An 18,326-nucleotide genomic window follows, 5' to 3' on the forward strand; every position below is an offset into this window, starting at 1 on the left:
AGGAAGGGAAAAATGCAAGTGACAGAAGGGCTAGGATTCAATTATAGAACTGAGGGGAGTGACGTGCAGAGAAATTGAGAATGACTCCCATATTGCCAACATGGCTGACTAGAAAGACTGTGATTCCAATTCTGAGATAATAAACATAAGAGAAAAACACCCTACTTTTGTCTTATATACACATTCCTAAAATGTGAATACTATCTACCTTGATTATTTCTATAAGGCAATGTGATTATTCTTATAAGGCAATTATAAGAATCAAGAGAGATAAGATACATGAAATTACACCAAAAAGCCTAAAGTTGAATAAAAATGTTAAATATTACTATTGTCCTAGATTCTTTGGAGTCAAAATGCAAGCTTCATTATTAGACTATCTAACCTTACTACCTGGATTATTTTGAACAAGATACTGAAAACCTCTAAGTCTCTTTCCTTATCCACAAAATGAGAATAAAAAGCCTTACCTCCTCAACAGACTGTGGTGAGGCTCAAATGAAAGCATGTATCAGAAAGTATACTGCAAACTACACTGTACCATAAAAATGAAAGAGAGGAATAAAATGCTATTTAGCTCAGTAATTAAGAGAGAATTATCTGATTACAGATGTTTTATCTTGGAATTCATGACCAGAATTTTCAATGAGAGAACTAACCATGAAAGTACCAGGCCCTAGGAGCTCAGTAGGGAAATCACTAGAAAGTGAAATCTTGGCTTCACAGAGCTTGTAAACTAGAATCAGAGAAAGAAGGAGCCGTCCTTTTCAGAAAAGCAAGAAACTTTATAGTGCTGATTATGAAGATAAAGAGTGGGGTAGGTCAAAGATGAAATGGAAAAAAAGCCAATTCCAGAAAAAAAAAAAAAAGTTTTAATCCACCTTTCCAAAATACATACTTGAAAGAATCAACGATTTTGAGGATCGCAACAACAGTGAAAAAAGGTGGACCACTACTGCTTTCTATAGAAGTACTCTGTCCTTTTTCCTTGCAATGGGCCCTTCTTCTGTATCTATCCATTCTATAACACATCCTTTCCCCCCGTTTAAATCCAAAGGCAGAAAATAAAACTGGGAAAACAAAAGAAAATTATTTAGAGTAAGAAAGAGCAATGGGAAAAGTCAGTTTTGCCTTGCTCCACTCTTGTCCATAGTTTGTACCATAATTTTTTAGGATGACATTAATTATTCTCATTATCTTTTCTAATATGGCTTATTAAACTTTTTCTTATATGGTATAAACAAAACATTTCTAATCCTTTCCTTATGAGTTATCTTTGGTAAAGTTTTATATAAAGATTGGTTTCATTGATATATTTTATTAACTATACCAAATGACGGCAATTATTATTTAAGTCATTGTGTATTTTCTCTGTTGCTATTTTTACCAAATAAAATTTTGCAAATGTAAATTTTGCCATATGCAGTTTTGTCCAATGTTAGATTTACTTCGTGCTTGTCATTTCTACCAGTGAGATAAATTTGCATCTGATGCTGTCCGTAATTACAAAATATCCAGGGGAATTTATAATCTATAGTAAAATTATGAGCAATTATACTCAGATATTCCAGAACTGCTTTGTATTGTTAATTGAAAACTCCTATGTACCTTCAATCACTTTGCATACAATTTGCTAACAGTACTTATAGCTGACAGAGCAAAGATAGAATGGTTAAGCTGAGGGATCAATATGGCAAGGTCTTAATGTAGCCCCTCAACGGTCAGCACACCTACAGCTGTGATCCCAAAGTTATTTGGATGACAAATCAACCACTCTCTAGTATCCAATACGTATTGTTCCCATCAGAGATGAACGCATCTAGAGGATGAAAAAAAATTACAAACATACCTTCTTCTCCAAAATGGTTAAAAAGTACAAAAAGTTAAAAACGAAAAGTTAAAATGTATTAAGTTCTACCTTCTTATAATAATGCTGAGAGCTAACTAATTACAGTGATATATAATAAATGAGGCTTTTTGTAGTTTACCATAATAAGAGCAAAATAGCTTCATCTTAGACGTTGGTTTACTGCAAAGAAGTAGCTAGGCATTGAACAAAAGCAGTGCATTCATCATGAATGCCAAAACATAAAGTACAAATAAATAAAAATCTATGTTTAAATGTCTTAAAAATTAACTTTTATGAACTTAAAACTATTACTTGCTATTATAATTGCAAAGAAATGCTTTACCGAAGCATTATTTTATACAGCAAGATATATATAGTTTAGCTGCTGTCTTGAAATTCTATCAGGGATATTTCTGACTTTAAAAGCACAAGAATATACTTTCACTTTTTAAAGAAAGGCTAAAATCGACTGGATGATGATACAACATAAAAATTAAAAATATACACAGGAAATACCCGGAAAGCTACATGTGAATCACTGAGCAGTGGCCCCTCCTTTTCGATGTAATTTATGCTTGCATCTCCAGCAATCAGGTGTACGCTTCCTTCCATGCTCTCTGAGCTCTGACAGGCTGTGCTCTCTCCAGGAGTCAACGCTTTTGCAAGAGTGTCAAATGCCCTATAAGGTGAAATCAGAAGCTGTGGGCTTGGCCAATCTCCACAATAAAATGAAAATTATATACAAAATTCTGAAATTAAGATTTAAGCCTAAAAAAAAGTTTAGAAAATAAAACCTTGGTTTATCGTTAAGTACTCCATTTCAGTGGTATCTCTGACCCTCTCCAACAAATTTAAACTTCATATGCATAGTATGAAAATCTATAAAATCGTACGAATGTATTGTCAAGGAATTGAAGTCTCTTTTTACAATCTTACATAGTTAAGGGGTAGAAAGCATGAAAATTATACTTTGGTATGAAAACATACGTTATAAAAAGTTATACATTTGGTACTACAGGATATCAGTCCATTTATTTTACGGAAGTTATTTAGAAGTACAAGGGTAAGAACTTATGTTGACTTTACTGTATGCTACACAATACAGAGTTAGATTCTAGTTTTATTTAAAAATTCAAAGGATATTTTAAAATGTGTGGTTACAGAACTACAGCTAAACTATAAAAATTTAAAATTAGGATGCCTAAAAAAAGTTAGCCAATAATTTTTCAAAATAGTTCCCTGTATTTTTCAGAGATGTCTTCTAGAGTTTCTTAAAATCTTGGGTTCAACAAAGTACTTACTTACTGAGACTCTTAAATACAGTTCCTGCAACATTTTAAATGATAAGCAAAAGCGCTGAAAAAGCCAAAAGAAATCTGGCTTCTGTATCCTAAGTACTAATATTGAGAGAATGAAAAACAGAATTCTGACACTATGTTCCTGAAAAGTAACTTAAAATTGTAGTTGGTTCAACTGAATATTTTAAATTTATTTTTACTATTAGAAATTGGGAGAGAGGAGCAATCAAGACGACTGCCTAGTAAGACAAATACTTCATTCTACATTCACAGAAGTTAAAATCTGGCTACCAAAATATTTGAAATGTCAGATCCAAATCATCATCCTCAGAGAGAAAAAAAACTTCCTGAATTTTAAGACTGTATTCCTAACATGCACAATATTCACTTACTGTCCTTGTTATTTAGAATGTAACTTGTCAAACAACATTTTTACACTGAATGTAGTTTTTCCAGTTAAAACTTACTAGGCCTTAAATTTTCTAAATGCTAATAGAAATAGTTGCTTTCTGAAACACAGATGTTTTAAGAAATGCTAAAGGATACTTAAGCCAAAGGACACTTCAGACCAAAATAGACATTACCTTGAAACATCACCATTTGTTTGTATTTCTTGATGAAACTCACACAGGGAGGCATCACCGTTGCTTAAGCTTTCCATCATAGGCACTTCATTACTGTTCTGAGAAAGGTCTTTAGTTTTTCCAAGGTTCGCTAATGATGTAACCACACTGGCCAACGTACTCAAATCTCCCTGACATGATTCAGCCTTAAAAAAAAAAAAAATTTAAAGTTCTACAAATTGATATGAGTAAACTTTTAACTCTGAAATATCCAATTCTAAATTATGGAATTCCAAAAGAAGAGTACTACAATTAAGATATATGAAATCAAGAAAGTAAAATCAAAGAGCTCTGAACTTTCAGAAACTATTTTGAAGAACATACATGTTTAAAATCATCAGGTACATTTCTTAAGAAATGTTTATGCAAAAGTTACTTTAAACGAAAAACTACCCTTACCAGCTAATCTATGCACGTCATATCCCCTTCCTCTGTAAAAGGATATTAAATTAGATGTTCTTTTGAGTTCTCTTTAGCATTGAATTCTGATATTCTTATGATAATTTCCAAAACTTATACAAATTAGAAAGTCGTATAAGCTAAAATAAAACTAATGCTAGTGAAAAGGGGATGAAAAATATGCCAGCTTTTACCAGGCACTGTGTTAAATGCTGCGGATACAAAAACAAAAAATGTATTAGTTGCCCATTTTTCTCTTCATTCTTTTTCTGATTTGAAAAATCTCTTTATATAAGTAAAAAATTGTTCTTTTGTTACACATTGCATTATTTCCATTTGTCTTCAGTTTTTATTCTTGTTAATGACATGTATATTTTTTCCCTGCCACCCGTCTGTCAGTTTGTCATACTGTGGTGGTTTGCATGTTGCTGTGATGCTAGAAGCTATGCCACTGGTATCTCAATCAAATTCCAGCAGGGTCACCCATGGTGAATAGGTTTCAGTGGAGCTTCAAGACTAATTCAGACTAAAAAGAAAGTCCTGATGATCTACTTCTGAAAATTGGCCAATGAAAACCTTATGGATCACAAAAGAATACTGCTCTGCTTGCTTGCTTTGGACATGTCATCACGAGGATCAACTGCTGGAGGAAAACATCACGTTTGGGGAAGCAAAGGGCCAACAAGGGTGAGAAAGACCCTGGGTGCAACAGACTGGCACTACAGCTGAAACAAGGGACTTGGAACATGCTGGCAATTGTGAGGATGATGCAGGACTGGACATTTCATTTGTTGTACATAAGGTCACCAGGAGTTGGAGTTGACTCTACGGTAGCTATCTTTATCTATCTTCTTTCTTTCTATATTAATTAGCTATAATTCTTTTATAAAAAAGAACTTCCTCTCAACTCTTTGACAACCCAGAAATACAGTCTGTACAGGAAAGGTAGAGATAACTGTTTCATTTTTCTTCCATTTATTTACCAGTTTTCAGAGCTATGAGTTATTACCCTAGCAACTTCTAATGGTGACAAATGATTTTCTGAGAACCATTTTAAATTTAGATTTTTATATACTGGATGTGTTTCAACCCATTAAAGTCATTCTGTATTCTTTTTTAATGATCAAATTATCCCATCCTACCTATTCAATCTGTATGCTGAGCAAATAACTGGAGAAGCTAGGCTATATGAAGAAAATGGAGAAAGACTCATTAATAACCTGTGTTATACAGATGACACAACCTTGCTTGCTGAAAGTGAATAGGACGTGAAGCCCTTACTAACGAAGATCAAAGACCACAGCCCTCAGTATGGATTGTACTTCAACATAAAGAAAATGAAAATCCTCACAACTGGACCAATAAGCCACATCATGATAAATGGAGAAAATGGAGAAAAGATGGAAGTTGTCAAGGATTTCATTTTACTTGAATCCACAATCAACAGCCATGGATGCTGTAGTCAAGAAATCAAAAAATGCACTGCATTGGGCAAATGTGCTGCAAAGGACCTTTTTGAAGTGTTGAAATGCAAAGACGTCACCTTGAAGACTAAGGTGCACTTGACCCAAGCCATGGTATTTTTAATCACATCATATGCATGTGAAAGCTGGACAACGAATAAGGAAAACCAAAGAACTGATGCCTTTGAATTGTGGTGTTAGAGAAGACTACTGAATATACCATGGACTGCCAAAAGAACGAACAAATCTGTCTTGGAGGAAGTACAACCAGAGTGCTCCTTAGAAGCAAGGATGGAGAGACTGCATCTTACACACTTTGGACGTGTTGTCACAAGGGATAAGTCCCTGGAGAAGGACATCATGTTTGGCAAAGTACAGGGTCAGTGGAAAACAGGAAGACCCTCAATGAGGTGGACTGACACAGTGGCTACAACAATAAGCTCAAGCATAATGATTGTGAGGATGGTGCAGGACTGGGCAGTGTTTCGTTCTGTTGTGCACAGGGTCACTATGAGTCGGAAGTGACTTGACGGCACCTAACAACAACAACTCTAGTAAGAAGCCCTTCAGGTTGGCTTCCGTGGGCTGTTGCCAGGATCCCTTAATGGCATTTTCTTCTACTATTACTTCCCTTTATGCATTTTTAGTGTTCTTAATCCTAATACATACATTTCCTTGATGTTTCATTCGTTATACCAATTCTTTATGTGAAATTGAATTTGGTGAATGATGAGAAGAACGGAACTATTTCTGTGCCCTACTCAAATTAATGAGGAGCCCTGGCTGTGCCATGGTTAAGTGCTCAGCTGTTAAATGAAAGGTCAGCAGTTCAAACCCACTAGCTGCTCTGGGGGGAGAAAGATGTAGTCTGCTTCTGAAAAGATCAAAGTCTTGGAAACCCTATGGGGAAGTTATACTTTGTCCTATAGGGTCGCTATGAGTCAGAACTGACTCGACAGCAATGGGTTTGGTTTGGCTTCTGGTACTCAAATTAATCAATCATCCCAGAATCATTTACTGAATAACTCCATCAGTTACTGAGTGCTTATATAATCACTATTTATGTATGCATTTAATTTAATCCTCACAACAACCTTGTGATGTATGAATCATTATGCTCATATCATGAACAAGGAGAATTATCCATGGTCACTCAGGTAGTAAACAGTGGAGCCAGAATGGGAAGTAAGGTCTGTCTGACTCTAAAGCCCATGCTATTAACCACTGTTTCAAACAGCCTTCTCATACATAAGTAAAAATAGTGAGTGCATACATACATATACATATATAAATATATATAATGGTAAATACATATGTAGCAAAAACTTTACCATTTCAACATTTTTTATATGGATAATTCTAAGAAATAGAATTTTTTAAATAATTTATTTTATTTTTATTGTTATAATTGAGAATACATGGCAGAACTACACCAATCAACAGTTTCTGCACATACAATTCAGTGACATTGCATTCTCACCCTCCTTTTCTGAGCTGTTCCTCCTCCATTAACATAAATCCAATGCCCTTTAAGGTTCCTATCTTTCAAGTTGCTGTTGTCAATTTGATCCCATATAGATAGATCTTAAAAGGGCACCATATGCAAGGCAGACATTCTTTATTAGTTAAGCTAAACTGTTTGTTTTTAAGAAGACTTCAGGGGATTGTTTTAGTTTAAGGTTTAAAGATTATCTCAGGGCAATAGCTTCTGGTGTTCATCCAACCTCTGTTACTCCAAAAATGCTAGATTCCTGAAGAATTTGAAATTCTTTCTGTATTTTCCCCCTTTTGATCAGGATTCTCTTTAGAATCTTTGATCAAAATGTTCAGTAATGGTAGCTGGGCACCATCCAGTTCTTCTGGTCTCATGGCACTTCCTCCTACTCCTAACTGTCCTTCCTTTGTTGCTCCAGGCGAATAGAAGCAATTGTTATAAGCTGGATGGCCGCTTACAAGCTTTTAACATCCCAGGCAATACGCAATGAACTACGAAACAGAACAGAACCACTAAACACGATATGAGGCCAATTAACTGGGATGTCCCATTGAACTGTGATCCTAAACCTCCAAACCAAGGAACCAAATCCCATGAGGTGTCTGGTTATATATAAGCAGCCTCAGCAGCTACTCTCTTTTTTTGGTGTCATTGTGAATATATCTATCACACAACTCCTGCCAATTCAACTTTTTACAGGTATACAACTTATCGACGGCAGTTATAATAAGCGGCTGTGCAAGCCTACCCTAATCAATGTGATTTTTCCATCACCGTACAAACTGAAATTCTGTGCTCCATAAGCAATAATCTCCACTTTTCCCTTCCCTCTCATCCCTGATAGCCACTAATCAACTTTCCATCTCTATACATTTGTCTGTTCTTGTCTTTTTATATAAGTGAGATCACACAATATTTGCTCTTTTGCGGCTGAATTATTTCACTCAGCATAATGTCTTCAAGCTGTGTCCACACTGTAGCACATATTAAGGCTTCACTTTTCTTCCTGGCTGAGTAGTGTTCCAGTGCATCTATGTACTGCATTTTGTTTATCCACTCATCCATCAATGGCATTTAGGTTGTTTCTACCTTTTGGATACTGTGAATAGTGCTGCAATGAACACTGATATAAAAGGCTCTCCTTGAACCTCTGCTTTCAAGTCTTTTGGGTATATACCTAACAGTGAAATTGCTGGGTCATATGGCAGTTCCATTTTTAGTTTTTTGAGGAAGCACCACACTGTTTTCCACTACGGCTATACCATTTTGCATTCCCACCAGCAGTGGATAAGGGTTCTAATTTCCCCACATCCTCGGTAAAGTGTTTTCAGGGTTTTCTATTTCAGTCATCCTAGCGGGAGTGAAATGGTATCTCACTGTGGTTTTGATTTGCATCTGATGACTAATGACATTGTGCTCTTTGGTGAAATGTCTACTCAAGTCCTTTGCCCTTTTTTTGACTGGGTTATTTTGTTGAGTTGTAGAAGTTTTTTATACATTTTAGTTATTAGATTGTTATCGGATATATGGTTTCCGAAGATATTCTTCCAGTTGGCAGCTTGTCTTTTCATTTTTTCTGTAAAGTCTTTTGATTAAAAGAAGTTTTTAATCTTTATGAAGTTCCAATGATTTGTCTTTTCCTCTATGTGCTTTTGTTATTAGATAATCCATCGTTAAAAGCTAGGCCTGACACTCTCGTCCCTGTATTTTCTTCTAAGAATTTTACCGTTTTTGTTTTCACATTCAGGTCTTTAATCCATTTCAAGAGGTGGCATATGATCAGGAACTGATGGTTGGTACTGAAGGAAGAAGTCCAAGCTGCTCTGAAGGCACTGGCGAAAAACAAGGCTCCAGGAATTGATGGAATATCAATTGAGATGCTTCAACAAACAGATGCAGTGCTGGAGTTGCTCACTCGTCTCTGCCAAGAAATATGCGAGACAGCTTCCTGGCCAACTCACTGGAACAGATCCATATTTATGTCTATTCCCAAGAAAGGTGATCCAACCAAGTGTGGAAATTATAGAACAAGATCATTAATACCACATGCAAGCAAAATTTTGCTGAAGATCATTCAAAAACAGCTGTAGCAGTATATCGACAGGGAACTCCCAGAAATTCAGGCCAGTTTCAGAAGAGGACGTGGAACCAGGAACATCATTGCTGATGTCAGATGGATCCTGGCTCAAAGCAGAGAATACCAGAAGGATGTTTACCTGTGTTTTATTGACTATGCAAAGGCATTCGACTGTGTGGATCATAACAAACTATGGATAACACTGCGAGGAATGGGAATTCCAGAACACTTGTTTGTGCTCATGAGGAATCTTTGCATAGATCAAGAGGCAGTTGTTCATACAGAACAAGGAGAGGATACTGATTGGTTTAAAGTCAGGAAAGGTGTGCTTCAGGGTTGTATTCTTTCACTATACCTATTTAATCTGTATGCTGAACAAATAATACAAGAAGGTGGACTATATGAAGAAGAACGTGACATCAGGATTGGAGGAAGACTCATTAACAACCTGCGTTATGCAGATGACACAACCTTGCTTGCTGAAAGTGAAGAGGACTTGAAGCACTTACTAATGTAGATCAAAGACCACGGCTTTAAGTATGGATTACACCTCAACATAAAGAAAACAAAAGTCCTCACAAGTGGACCAATGAGCAACATCATGATACACGGAGAAAAGATTGAAATTGTCAAGGATTTCATTTTACTTGGATCCACAATCAATAGCCACGGAAGCAGTAGTCAATAAATCAAAAGACGCGTTGCATTGGGCAAATCTGCTGCAAAGGACCTCTTCAAAGTGTTGAAGAGCAAAGATGTCACCCTGAAGACGCCTGACTCAAGCCATGGTATTTTCGATCACATCATATGCATGTGAAAGCTGGACAATGAATAAGGAAGACCGAAGAAGAGTTGACGCCTTTGAATTGTGGTGTTGGCGAAGAATATTGAATATACCATGGACTGCCAAAAGAACGAACAAATCTGTCTTGGAAGAAGTACAGCCAGAATGCTCCTTAGAGGAAAGGATGGCGAGACTGCGTCTTACATACTTTGGACATGTTGTCAGGAGGGATGAGTCCCTGGAGAAGGACATCATGCTTGGCAGAGCACAGGGTCAGTGGAAAAGAGGAAGACCCTCAACGAGGTGGACTGACACAGTGGCTGCAACAATGAGCTCAAGCATAACAACGATTGTAAGGATGGCGTAGGACCGGACAGTGTTTCTTTCTGTTGTGCACAGGGTCACTATGAGTCAGAACTGACTCGACTGCACCTAACAACACAACAAACAACAACAAATGGTGTGAGGCATGGATGTTGATTCATTCTTTCTGCATGTAGAAATTCAATTCTCCCCACACCATTTACTGAACAGACTTTTCTTTTCCCATCAAATGGACTTAACAGTCTTGTCAAAAATCAGTTGACAATAGAAGTGTGGGTTTATTTCCGGGCTCTCAACTCTACTGCATTGGTGTACGTGTCTACTGTTTTGATTACTGTACTTATATGTTTTAAAATCAGGAAGTGTGAGTCTTCCTACTTTGTTCTTCTCTTTAAACGCTGCTTTAGCCATTTGGGGCCTCTTTCTATCCCATATAAAGTCGAGGATTTGTTCTTCCATTTCTGTAAGGAAGGCTGTTGGAATTTTGATAGGAATTACTTTGAATCTGTAGATTGCTTTGGGTAATATTGACATCTTAACAATATTAAGTCTTTCAATCCATGAACACTGACCTTATTTCCATTTATTTCAGTCTTCTTTAATCTTTTTCAGCAGTTTTATAATTTTCATTGTATAAGTGTTTCACATCCCTAATTTATTCCCACATAGTTCATTCTCTTAGATGCTATCGTAAAGAAACAGAATTTTCAAGTGTTTTAATTTTCAACTAAAACTTTAAAGCTTATATATTTTAGAGGTAATATCTAGACCTAAATTTTGAAAGAAAAAAACATTTTAACTGCTATTGGACACTGGTATTAAGGGGAAAATGTTCATTTATATGAATCACAGACTATTCTTCTCCATCTAGTAATATATCCACCTAACAAGATTTTCAAGTTTTTGCCACTAAAGACTGGGGCAAAGCAGTAGAGTGGAAGGATTTCATCTTGTGACTTGACAATTCTGGGACCATTTGTCAAAGAAACTTATCACACAAGGTTGTTAAAACAACTTAGTAAAGACATATTTAAGAGTAAGTAACTAGGAAAATAGTAGTTTCTAAAAAAACTTAGTTCTTTAAATTAAATCTTGTTAATTCCCAACTGTATAATAAGAGGCCAAAATCTCCTCACTTCATAACTACATGGTAAGCCCAAATTGTTAGGCAGACACTCTTCCTATTCCTATTTTAAAAATGAAGAAACTAACGTAATGAAAGATCAAATAACTTGGCCAAGGTTATGCACCTAGTACGAGGCAGAAAAATCTGATACCAGAGCCCAAGTATTTAGAATGCCTTAAAGTATCAAGCAACAAGTACATAACAAATTTAACAATAAATAGGATGAATAACTTTATAGGTTCTATAAAACCAGATGTCATTACAAGCTGAGAAGAACCCTGGTTACAAGCTCCCTAAAATGTGCTTATGAATATGAGATTTCATGAGAATTTTTGTTTCTTGCTTTTTAAGACAGTTTCTGAAAACTACAGAAATATTACATCTAAATAAACTTTTTTTTTTTAGTGCCTTGCTCAATAAAATAAAGAGCTGATCTAGTCTTTAACACAACCCAGATGACTTGGATATATGAGAGCTCTTGCAATTCTATTCCTACTCTTGACAAGTTGATGTTTTGACTGAGGTAAGCTAAGAATTTCTCTTTACCTGTAGAAGAATAAAAGGAATCTAAGAATTTTGCAATTAGTATATTTCTTTTTCTGAGGACTTTTATTTCAAAATCTGGAAGACTTTTAAATGGCTGTCACTTTCATGTGGAAGCTATGATTGTCCTAGTGGAATAATGAACATGTCTACCAAAGAAGTCTAATTTATGTTTTTTTAAAAAAAGGCAACCTGTAACGCGGACTTTTTAAGACCAAGTCAAAAGACCAGATTGACATAGAAGACAAAAATGCAAAAATTTTAAAGTTTTAAATTAATTGAACTAAATTCACCTTATCTGGTGTCATCAGCATAGTTGACTCCGTTTTCATTCCAGACTGATGAACGTTCACAAACATTCCTGAATCTAACAGTCCTGCTGACCTGTAACAAATAAATGCAATTTTAGCCTTAGTTTCCTTGGGAAGAAAAACAAATGACCAGCTACTTAATGTATGTTGTTTTTTTACTATACCTTGAAGTTTCACTATCTGTTACAAAAGTTGGAGTTGCAGCTAGTGGGCTTCGAAGGTCTTTTCGGATATAGATTTTTTCTGTTGAAGCAGCACAGTTGGAAGATTTTTCTCTTGATACTTCAATGGGTTTTCTTTCACACTGAACAGCTACAAAAATGTATTAAGCTATTATATCATAACGTGAATTTATAGGCATTTATAAACTCTAGGTTCACAACAGGAGACATGCTTACCATAACCGAATTGCCAAGACAATGATCAATCTTTAGAAATTATTTGCAGATTCAGCAAAGTTGCTTCAGAATAGTGAAACTGGCCAATCTGCATCTTTCTTTTCTCTCCAGGAGCACTGATGGCACAGTGGTTAAGAGCTACGACTGCTAACCAAAAAGATTGGCAGTTCACATCCACTAGTTGTTCCTTGGAAACCCTACGGGGCAGTTCTATTCTATCCTATAGGATCACTACGAGTCAGAATTAACTTGACAGCAGTGGGTTTGGTTTTTTGGGTGTTTTCTCTCCCTGCCCCCATAGGGTAAAAATGTAGAGGAACTCTTACTTTTTTAAAAGCTCAGTGTCCAGATGGATGGAGTTAGGAGTCCTTTAGACACACACACATATAAAATCTTAAAAAATGATTTGAAATTTAATCAACTAAAAATAATTCTAATAACCCAGTAATAATTCTAAAAGCAATAAATAACTCTAATAGCAAGCCATAAAAAAACTAAAGATAGGTCTTTTTTTTTTTTAGCTAAGGGCATGGAGATTTTTGAAAAATAATTCAATTGCTTGGCCTTCATTTATAAAATATAGGTAATATATTTCATTTACTTTATAGGAATTTTATTTCAAGGTACTTGTTGGGAGATAGTATAGTGTAGTTGTTAAACATGCATGTTCTGGGGAAAAAAAACAAAAAACTGCCAGGATTAAAATCCAAGTTCTGTCACTTATTAGTTGTGTGACCTTGGACAAGTTACTCTCTCTCTTTACTCAAAAGTAAAACGAGTAACAGTAACTACTGTGTAGAATTGCTGTGTGGATAAATAAGTTAATATATAGGCTTAACAATGTTAAGCATACTAGTAATAGATCACTTAAACTGGTATTTAGTTACACTTTGTTTTTGTCATGTTCAAACTACAATTATACACTTGGCACATATGTATTTAATAAATACTTGTTGAAAGAATGAAAAATACATATTCTATATATCTAATTGGAAAACTATAAATTAAAGAGTGTACATATTTGACATATTATAATGTGTTAATGTTAACACACTTCTAGCTTGCCTGAATCTCTAAAAGTGTTTTCTCCATTAAAGTAATACATACAGTCTTGTTTCATTCCAAACGCAATGCATCTCTGTAACCTGCAGTACTGACAGCGGTTTCGATGGTGTTTATTGATAATACAGTCCTTTGATCCTCTACATGAATAAACTAAATTTTTTCGGATGCTTCTTTTAAAGAATCCTTTGCAACCTTCACACGTTACTGCTCCATAATGACGTCCTAGAGACAAAATGTTTAAGAAAATACAAGTCACATATCTTAAGACAGAAATGAAATACACCCATTACTTCTTTTTAAACAACAAATACATGAGATGAAAACTGTGAGCTTTTTGAGTTTATGGCAAACTTTTTTTAGGAGTCAATAAATACAGAATGAAACAACCATATTCTCTGACACATTAAACAATATGAGTTCTTTAATTTCACAAAGTGGTCTTAACAAAGGCATGGGAAATTTGTGAGCAAGGACAAAAGAACCTACACTTCCATTACTTAACATAAAAACCATTTTCGCCTCTATTATCAATTAGAAATCACAGTTTTGCAATATATTGTAGGGCAGGTATTGTATTCTGAAAACAAAACTCCAGAAAAAAGCATAAAATTTCAACTAGTATTTCAAAAGTAGTAATTCCTCCTGACTGTGAGTTCCACTTTTGAAATTTCTGAAGAAACCTGTTACACTTTGGTCATTTCACAACCATTTCTTTTGTGCACTTACTAACAAGTGGAACATACTCTCAGAAAAGCTCTAGGGGAGTCTTTGTAATGAAGCTTGGAAAAGATAAAAGATTAGAGAAGATAAACTGTGTCCTTAAACTACATCCCACTGCCACTCATGAACAGGAGATACAAACACACACACTCACACACAAGGGGACATGGGCATGCACTTCTGATATGAAGTGACTAAAATGACATAACCCTGACTGCTAGTAATAGGCTTTGAGAATACCTGCTCAGTCAGCTATGTAGAGCATTAAATAAGGCTAACCAGAATTTTTTCCAACCTCAATAATTCAAGTTACTATGTATTCCTAGAATAAGAACAGGGTTTAATGTTAAATATTATCAAGAATCCCAACTCATTTTTAAAGGATTCCTTTAACTTCTAGTTTTCACATTCAAAGTATTTTCCACGTTTACTTTTAAAAAGCTAAACTAATTTTCTCAATTCTTTGAAATATGTACTTTGTGTCATTACAAAATCCAATTAAATTGCATTAAAGTGAGGAAGTATCTTTAGGTGAATAAAAAGTTTTGGGGAAAATCCATCAAATTTCATAGGCTACAAATATAAATACATTCACCATAAAAATGACACACTCCTTTGTTTTTCTTTTCAGTTGTAGGAGAAACATGGTAGTGAGGTAGTCATTTTAACAACACAAAAGGAGGCTATTTTTAATGTTACCTGAGGCTTTGTCTCCACATACTACGCAAAGATCAAAAACCTTATTGGGCCCCTGGTCTGGGGAAGAATTATCTGTTAAGAGCTAAAAAAAAAAAATTCTTGTTACTCATTAACACTGTTCTTCTGCCAAAAAATTAAAAGCACATTCACTCTTGCTTTTTACTGCATTTTTTAATGTTATTCTTAAACTTTTAACTATGATTATGCACATTTTATAAACTAAACCTTTCTTGATTTTTCAGATAACAGTCTCATTAACATAATCAGACTGTTCAACACACAAATACATGAGGTATTTTTCAATGCGTCCCACCCATTAAACGTTAAATAGTATTCATATGGAACAGATTAAATTACTGCAGCAGTTTTCAGTCCTATTATGACATTTGTCTTGGAAGGGCTCAGAATCTGTCCACATGGAATGACATGACTAAATGAAACTGTAACAGCATTTAAAGATAACCCTGAATTTTTTACATAGAAAAGGAGTTATAAAGAAAAAGGTTTTACTGGCATAATTAATTGTAATAATGCAAATATGATTACTATTCAAAGGTTGAAATTTTTCATGAATGAGTTGTCTAAGATTTGGGTTAGATGCAGTGGTTGGGAGCACAGCTGCAGTCTATGAAGGGTAGCATAGCAAGTCAGTCACCAAAATTGGGACAAAGTTGGGCAGTCCTGAGCAAATTACTAAGCCTCTTTAAATCATATAAAGAGCTCATCACTAAACCTAGCTAGTATGATCCTGGCAAAGGTATGCTAGTTTCTTCTTTAGGCTATACTTCAACCTTCTCATCATTTTCTTTCAATCTTTGGAAACACGAACAAAACATCAACTGAATCCAAAAAAATATGACATAGAAGTTAGCAAACATCTTCCCCTCTGCTGTAAAACAAATAAAGTGAAATCCTCTACTTTGACTCCGTCTTCACTTAGTGGCGTGAATGCATTCAGGAGTAATTCCAATTTTAAATACTTTAAATAGTCCTTAAAATGACTATCCCTTAGTAGGTTATATGTAGCATCATTTCTTTTAAATCACCACAAAAATCAGTCTTTAATATATACTGGGGGGAAGAAAAACTTCTAGTATTAGATGTCCTCTGAAAGCATCTATAAGCATCTCGCCTTTCCTTAACAGCATACCTACTGCAAATGATGCTAAGCTTTTCCCCTTGTTATAAAGGGTAGAAGAGATTTTGAGAGATTAAGGGACCTGCCCACATCTCATTTTAGTTCATCAAACGAGAAATCAAATCATCTGATTCCTGACCCAGAGGGATTCCATGCTACATGTTCCTCTTTTCTTCCCATACAGGTGATATATAAAGCAGGCCAAGTATCAGTATTATCTTTATTATAAAAAGGGAAATTTATTTAAAAAGAACAGCTTTACAATGAAGAAACCTGACAAAAACTACTTTAGCTAAACGATCAAAGTCAACTTCAGCAGTTATAATTCATGTTTATCACATGTACACTCAATATGATGGGACAGAATGGCATTTTACCTCTGTGATTTTCTTCCCCAAAATGCATAATAACCCTTGTCTAACCATAGCAAAACATCAAATGCCCATAATGGAGTATCCTACAATAAACTTGATCAGTACTCCTCAGAACTGTCAAGGTCATCAAAAACAAGGAAAGTCTGAGAAACTGTCACAGCCAAGTGAAGCCTAAGGAGACATGGCAACTAAATGCAATGTGGTATGCTAAATGGGGTCCTGGAACAAAAAAAGAACATTATGGAAAAATAAGGAAAGCTGAAAAACACTATAGACTTTAGTTAATGATAATGTTGTTGCGTACTGTCAAGCTGATTCCAACTCATAGCACCCTATAGGACAGAGTGGGACTGCCCCATAGGGTTTCCTAGGCTAGAGTCTTTACAGGTTAGCTGCTAACCACTTAACCATTGCGTTGCTACAGCTCCTTTTTAGTTAATAATAATGTAGCAATATTGGTTCATGAATTGTAACAAATGTACCATATTAATGTAAAGTGTTAATAATAGGGAAACTGTAAGAGCTCAGCTGATACCCAAAAGGTCTGCAGTTCGAATCCACCAGCCGCTCCTTGGAAATCCTATGCTGGTAGTTCTACTCTGTCCTGTGAGGTCGCTATGAGTCGGAATCAGGTTTTGGTATGGGTAATATGGGAACTCTGTACTACTTGTTCAATTCTTCTGTAAATCTAAAACTTTTCTAAAAAATGAAGTCTATTAATTAAAAAAAAACAGGAATTATGATATCATAAATACTTTTTTGGTGACTTCTGTCATGATGATAAGACAACTTCTTACAAATTTATAACTATGGCTTATCTATTTTCTACCTTAGCAGTGTCTAAAAACAATACAAATGGTATCATTGGAAGAATAGAATCTATTGGGATACATAGGCAAAATTTCATATTTTATGAGTATTTTAGGAATTAGAAGTTTCTGAATCCTAAAAGAAACTTTTTTTGATCAGTTTTTCATCACAAATCATGACACAATTTTAGGTGGGCACTCCACTACAGAAGTCTCTGAAGGCCAAGTTAAGGGTGCATTGTACTTGTACTCAAGCATAGCAACCAGCAATGAAAATAGCTTCACATAACCATAGGTATCGGTGTGTAAAAGCTGTAACTGGCTCTTTGAAGAATAAGGTATAAATAGCAAAAATTAAAATTATGTGAATTGAATCTATACTACTAAGTTCGAGTGTAAAGTCTGAGGAAGACACTGCAGGCCATGGAGTAGACTCTTTTCTACATCACTGACAACATGGGTGACAACAGAGGAGGCACAGCACTGAAGCTATAGCACTGGCTTTTTGATTTGGCAACTTCCTGTTTGTGCCACAGGCAGGCAGGTACTGGGAAGTGCAGCTACAGACAATGCTCCTGTTTTGGCAGTTCCCCAATTGTGCAGAAGCAGCAGGTCTCTTAGAAGCCAATTCTACAACATGCTCCAGTAGTTATTCTTGGAAGCCTAGCCTAGGGCTTTTTCCTCAATCTTCCCAACAATTCTGTGAGCTACCTACACACCTAATTGTAGCCTTTCCTGTCCAAACTAGGCACAGTGGATCTTACTATCTGCAACTAAAAACTCCCCGAAATATGGGTGTAATGTCGTGTGAAAACTTGTGGCCCATAGGAA

The 18,326-nt window shown here is 35.4% G+C and overlaps 1 protein-coding gene across 8 annotated transcripts in view; it reads right to left on the minus strand.

Annotated features, from left to right (window-relative positions):
* The window catches only part of NR2C1 (nuclear receptor subfamily 2 group C member 1), a 57,888-nt gene that overhangs the window by 22,074 nt on the left and 17,488 nt on the right, over nt 1-18,326 (minus strand). For 7 of the 8 annotated variants that reach the window (XM_049884104.1, XM_049884105.1, XM_049884100.1 and 4 more), the window contains 6 exons: nt 15,175-15,256; nt 13,798-13,977; nt 12,457-12,604; nt 12,275-12,365; nt 3,732-3,916; nt 2,366-2,528 (listed from right to left, as the gene is read on the minus strand). In XM_049884104.1, coding sequence (XP_049740061.1) covers nt 2,366-2,528; nt 3,732-3,916; nt 12,275-12,365; nt 12,457-12,604; nt 13,798-13,977; nt 15,175-15,256 — 849 coding nt within the window. The remainder of the gene's footprint in view (nt 1-2,365; nt 2,529-3,731; nt 3,917-12,274; nt 12,366-12,456; nt 12,605-13,797; nt 13,978-15,174; nt 15,257-18,326) is intronic. The other variant, XM_049884106.1, reaches the window with a different exon arrangement.

Source organism: Elephas maximus, chromosome 4, assembly GCF_024166365.1.
Source record: "Elephas maximus indicus isolate mEleMax1 chromosome 4, mEleMax1 primary haplotype, whole genome shotgun sequence".
In the NCBI taxonomy this organism is placed as follows: Eukaryota; Metazoa; Chordata; class Mammalia; order Proboscidea; family Elephantidae; genus Elephas; species Elephas maximus.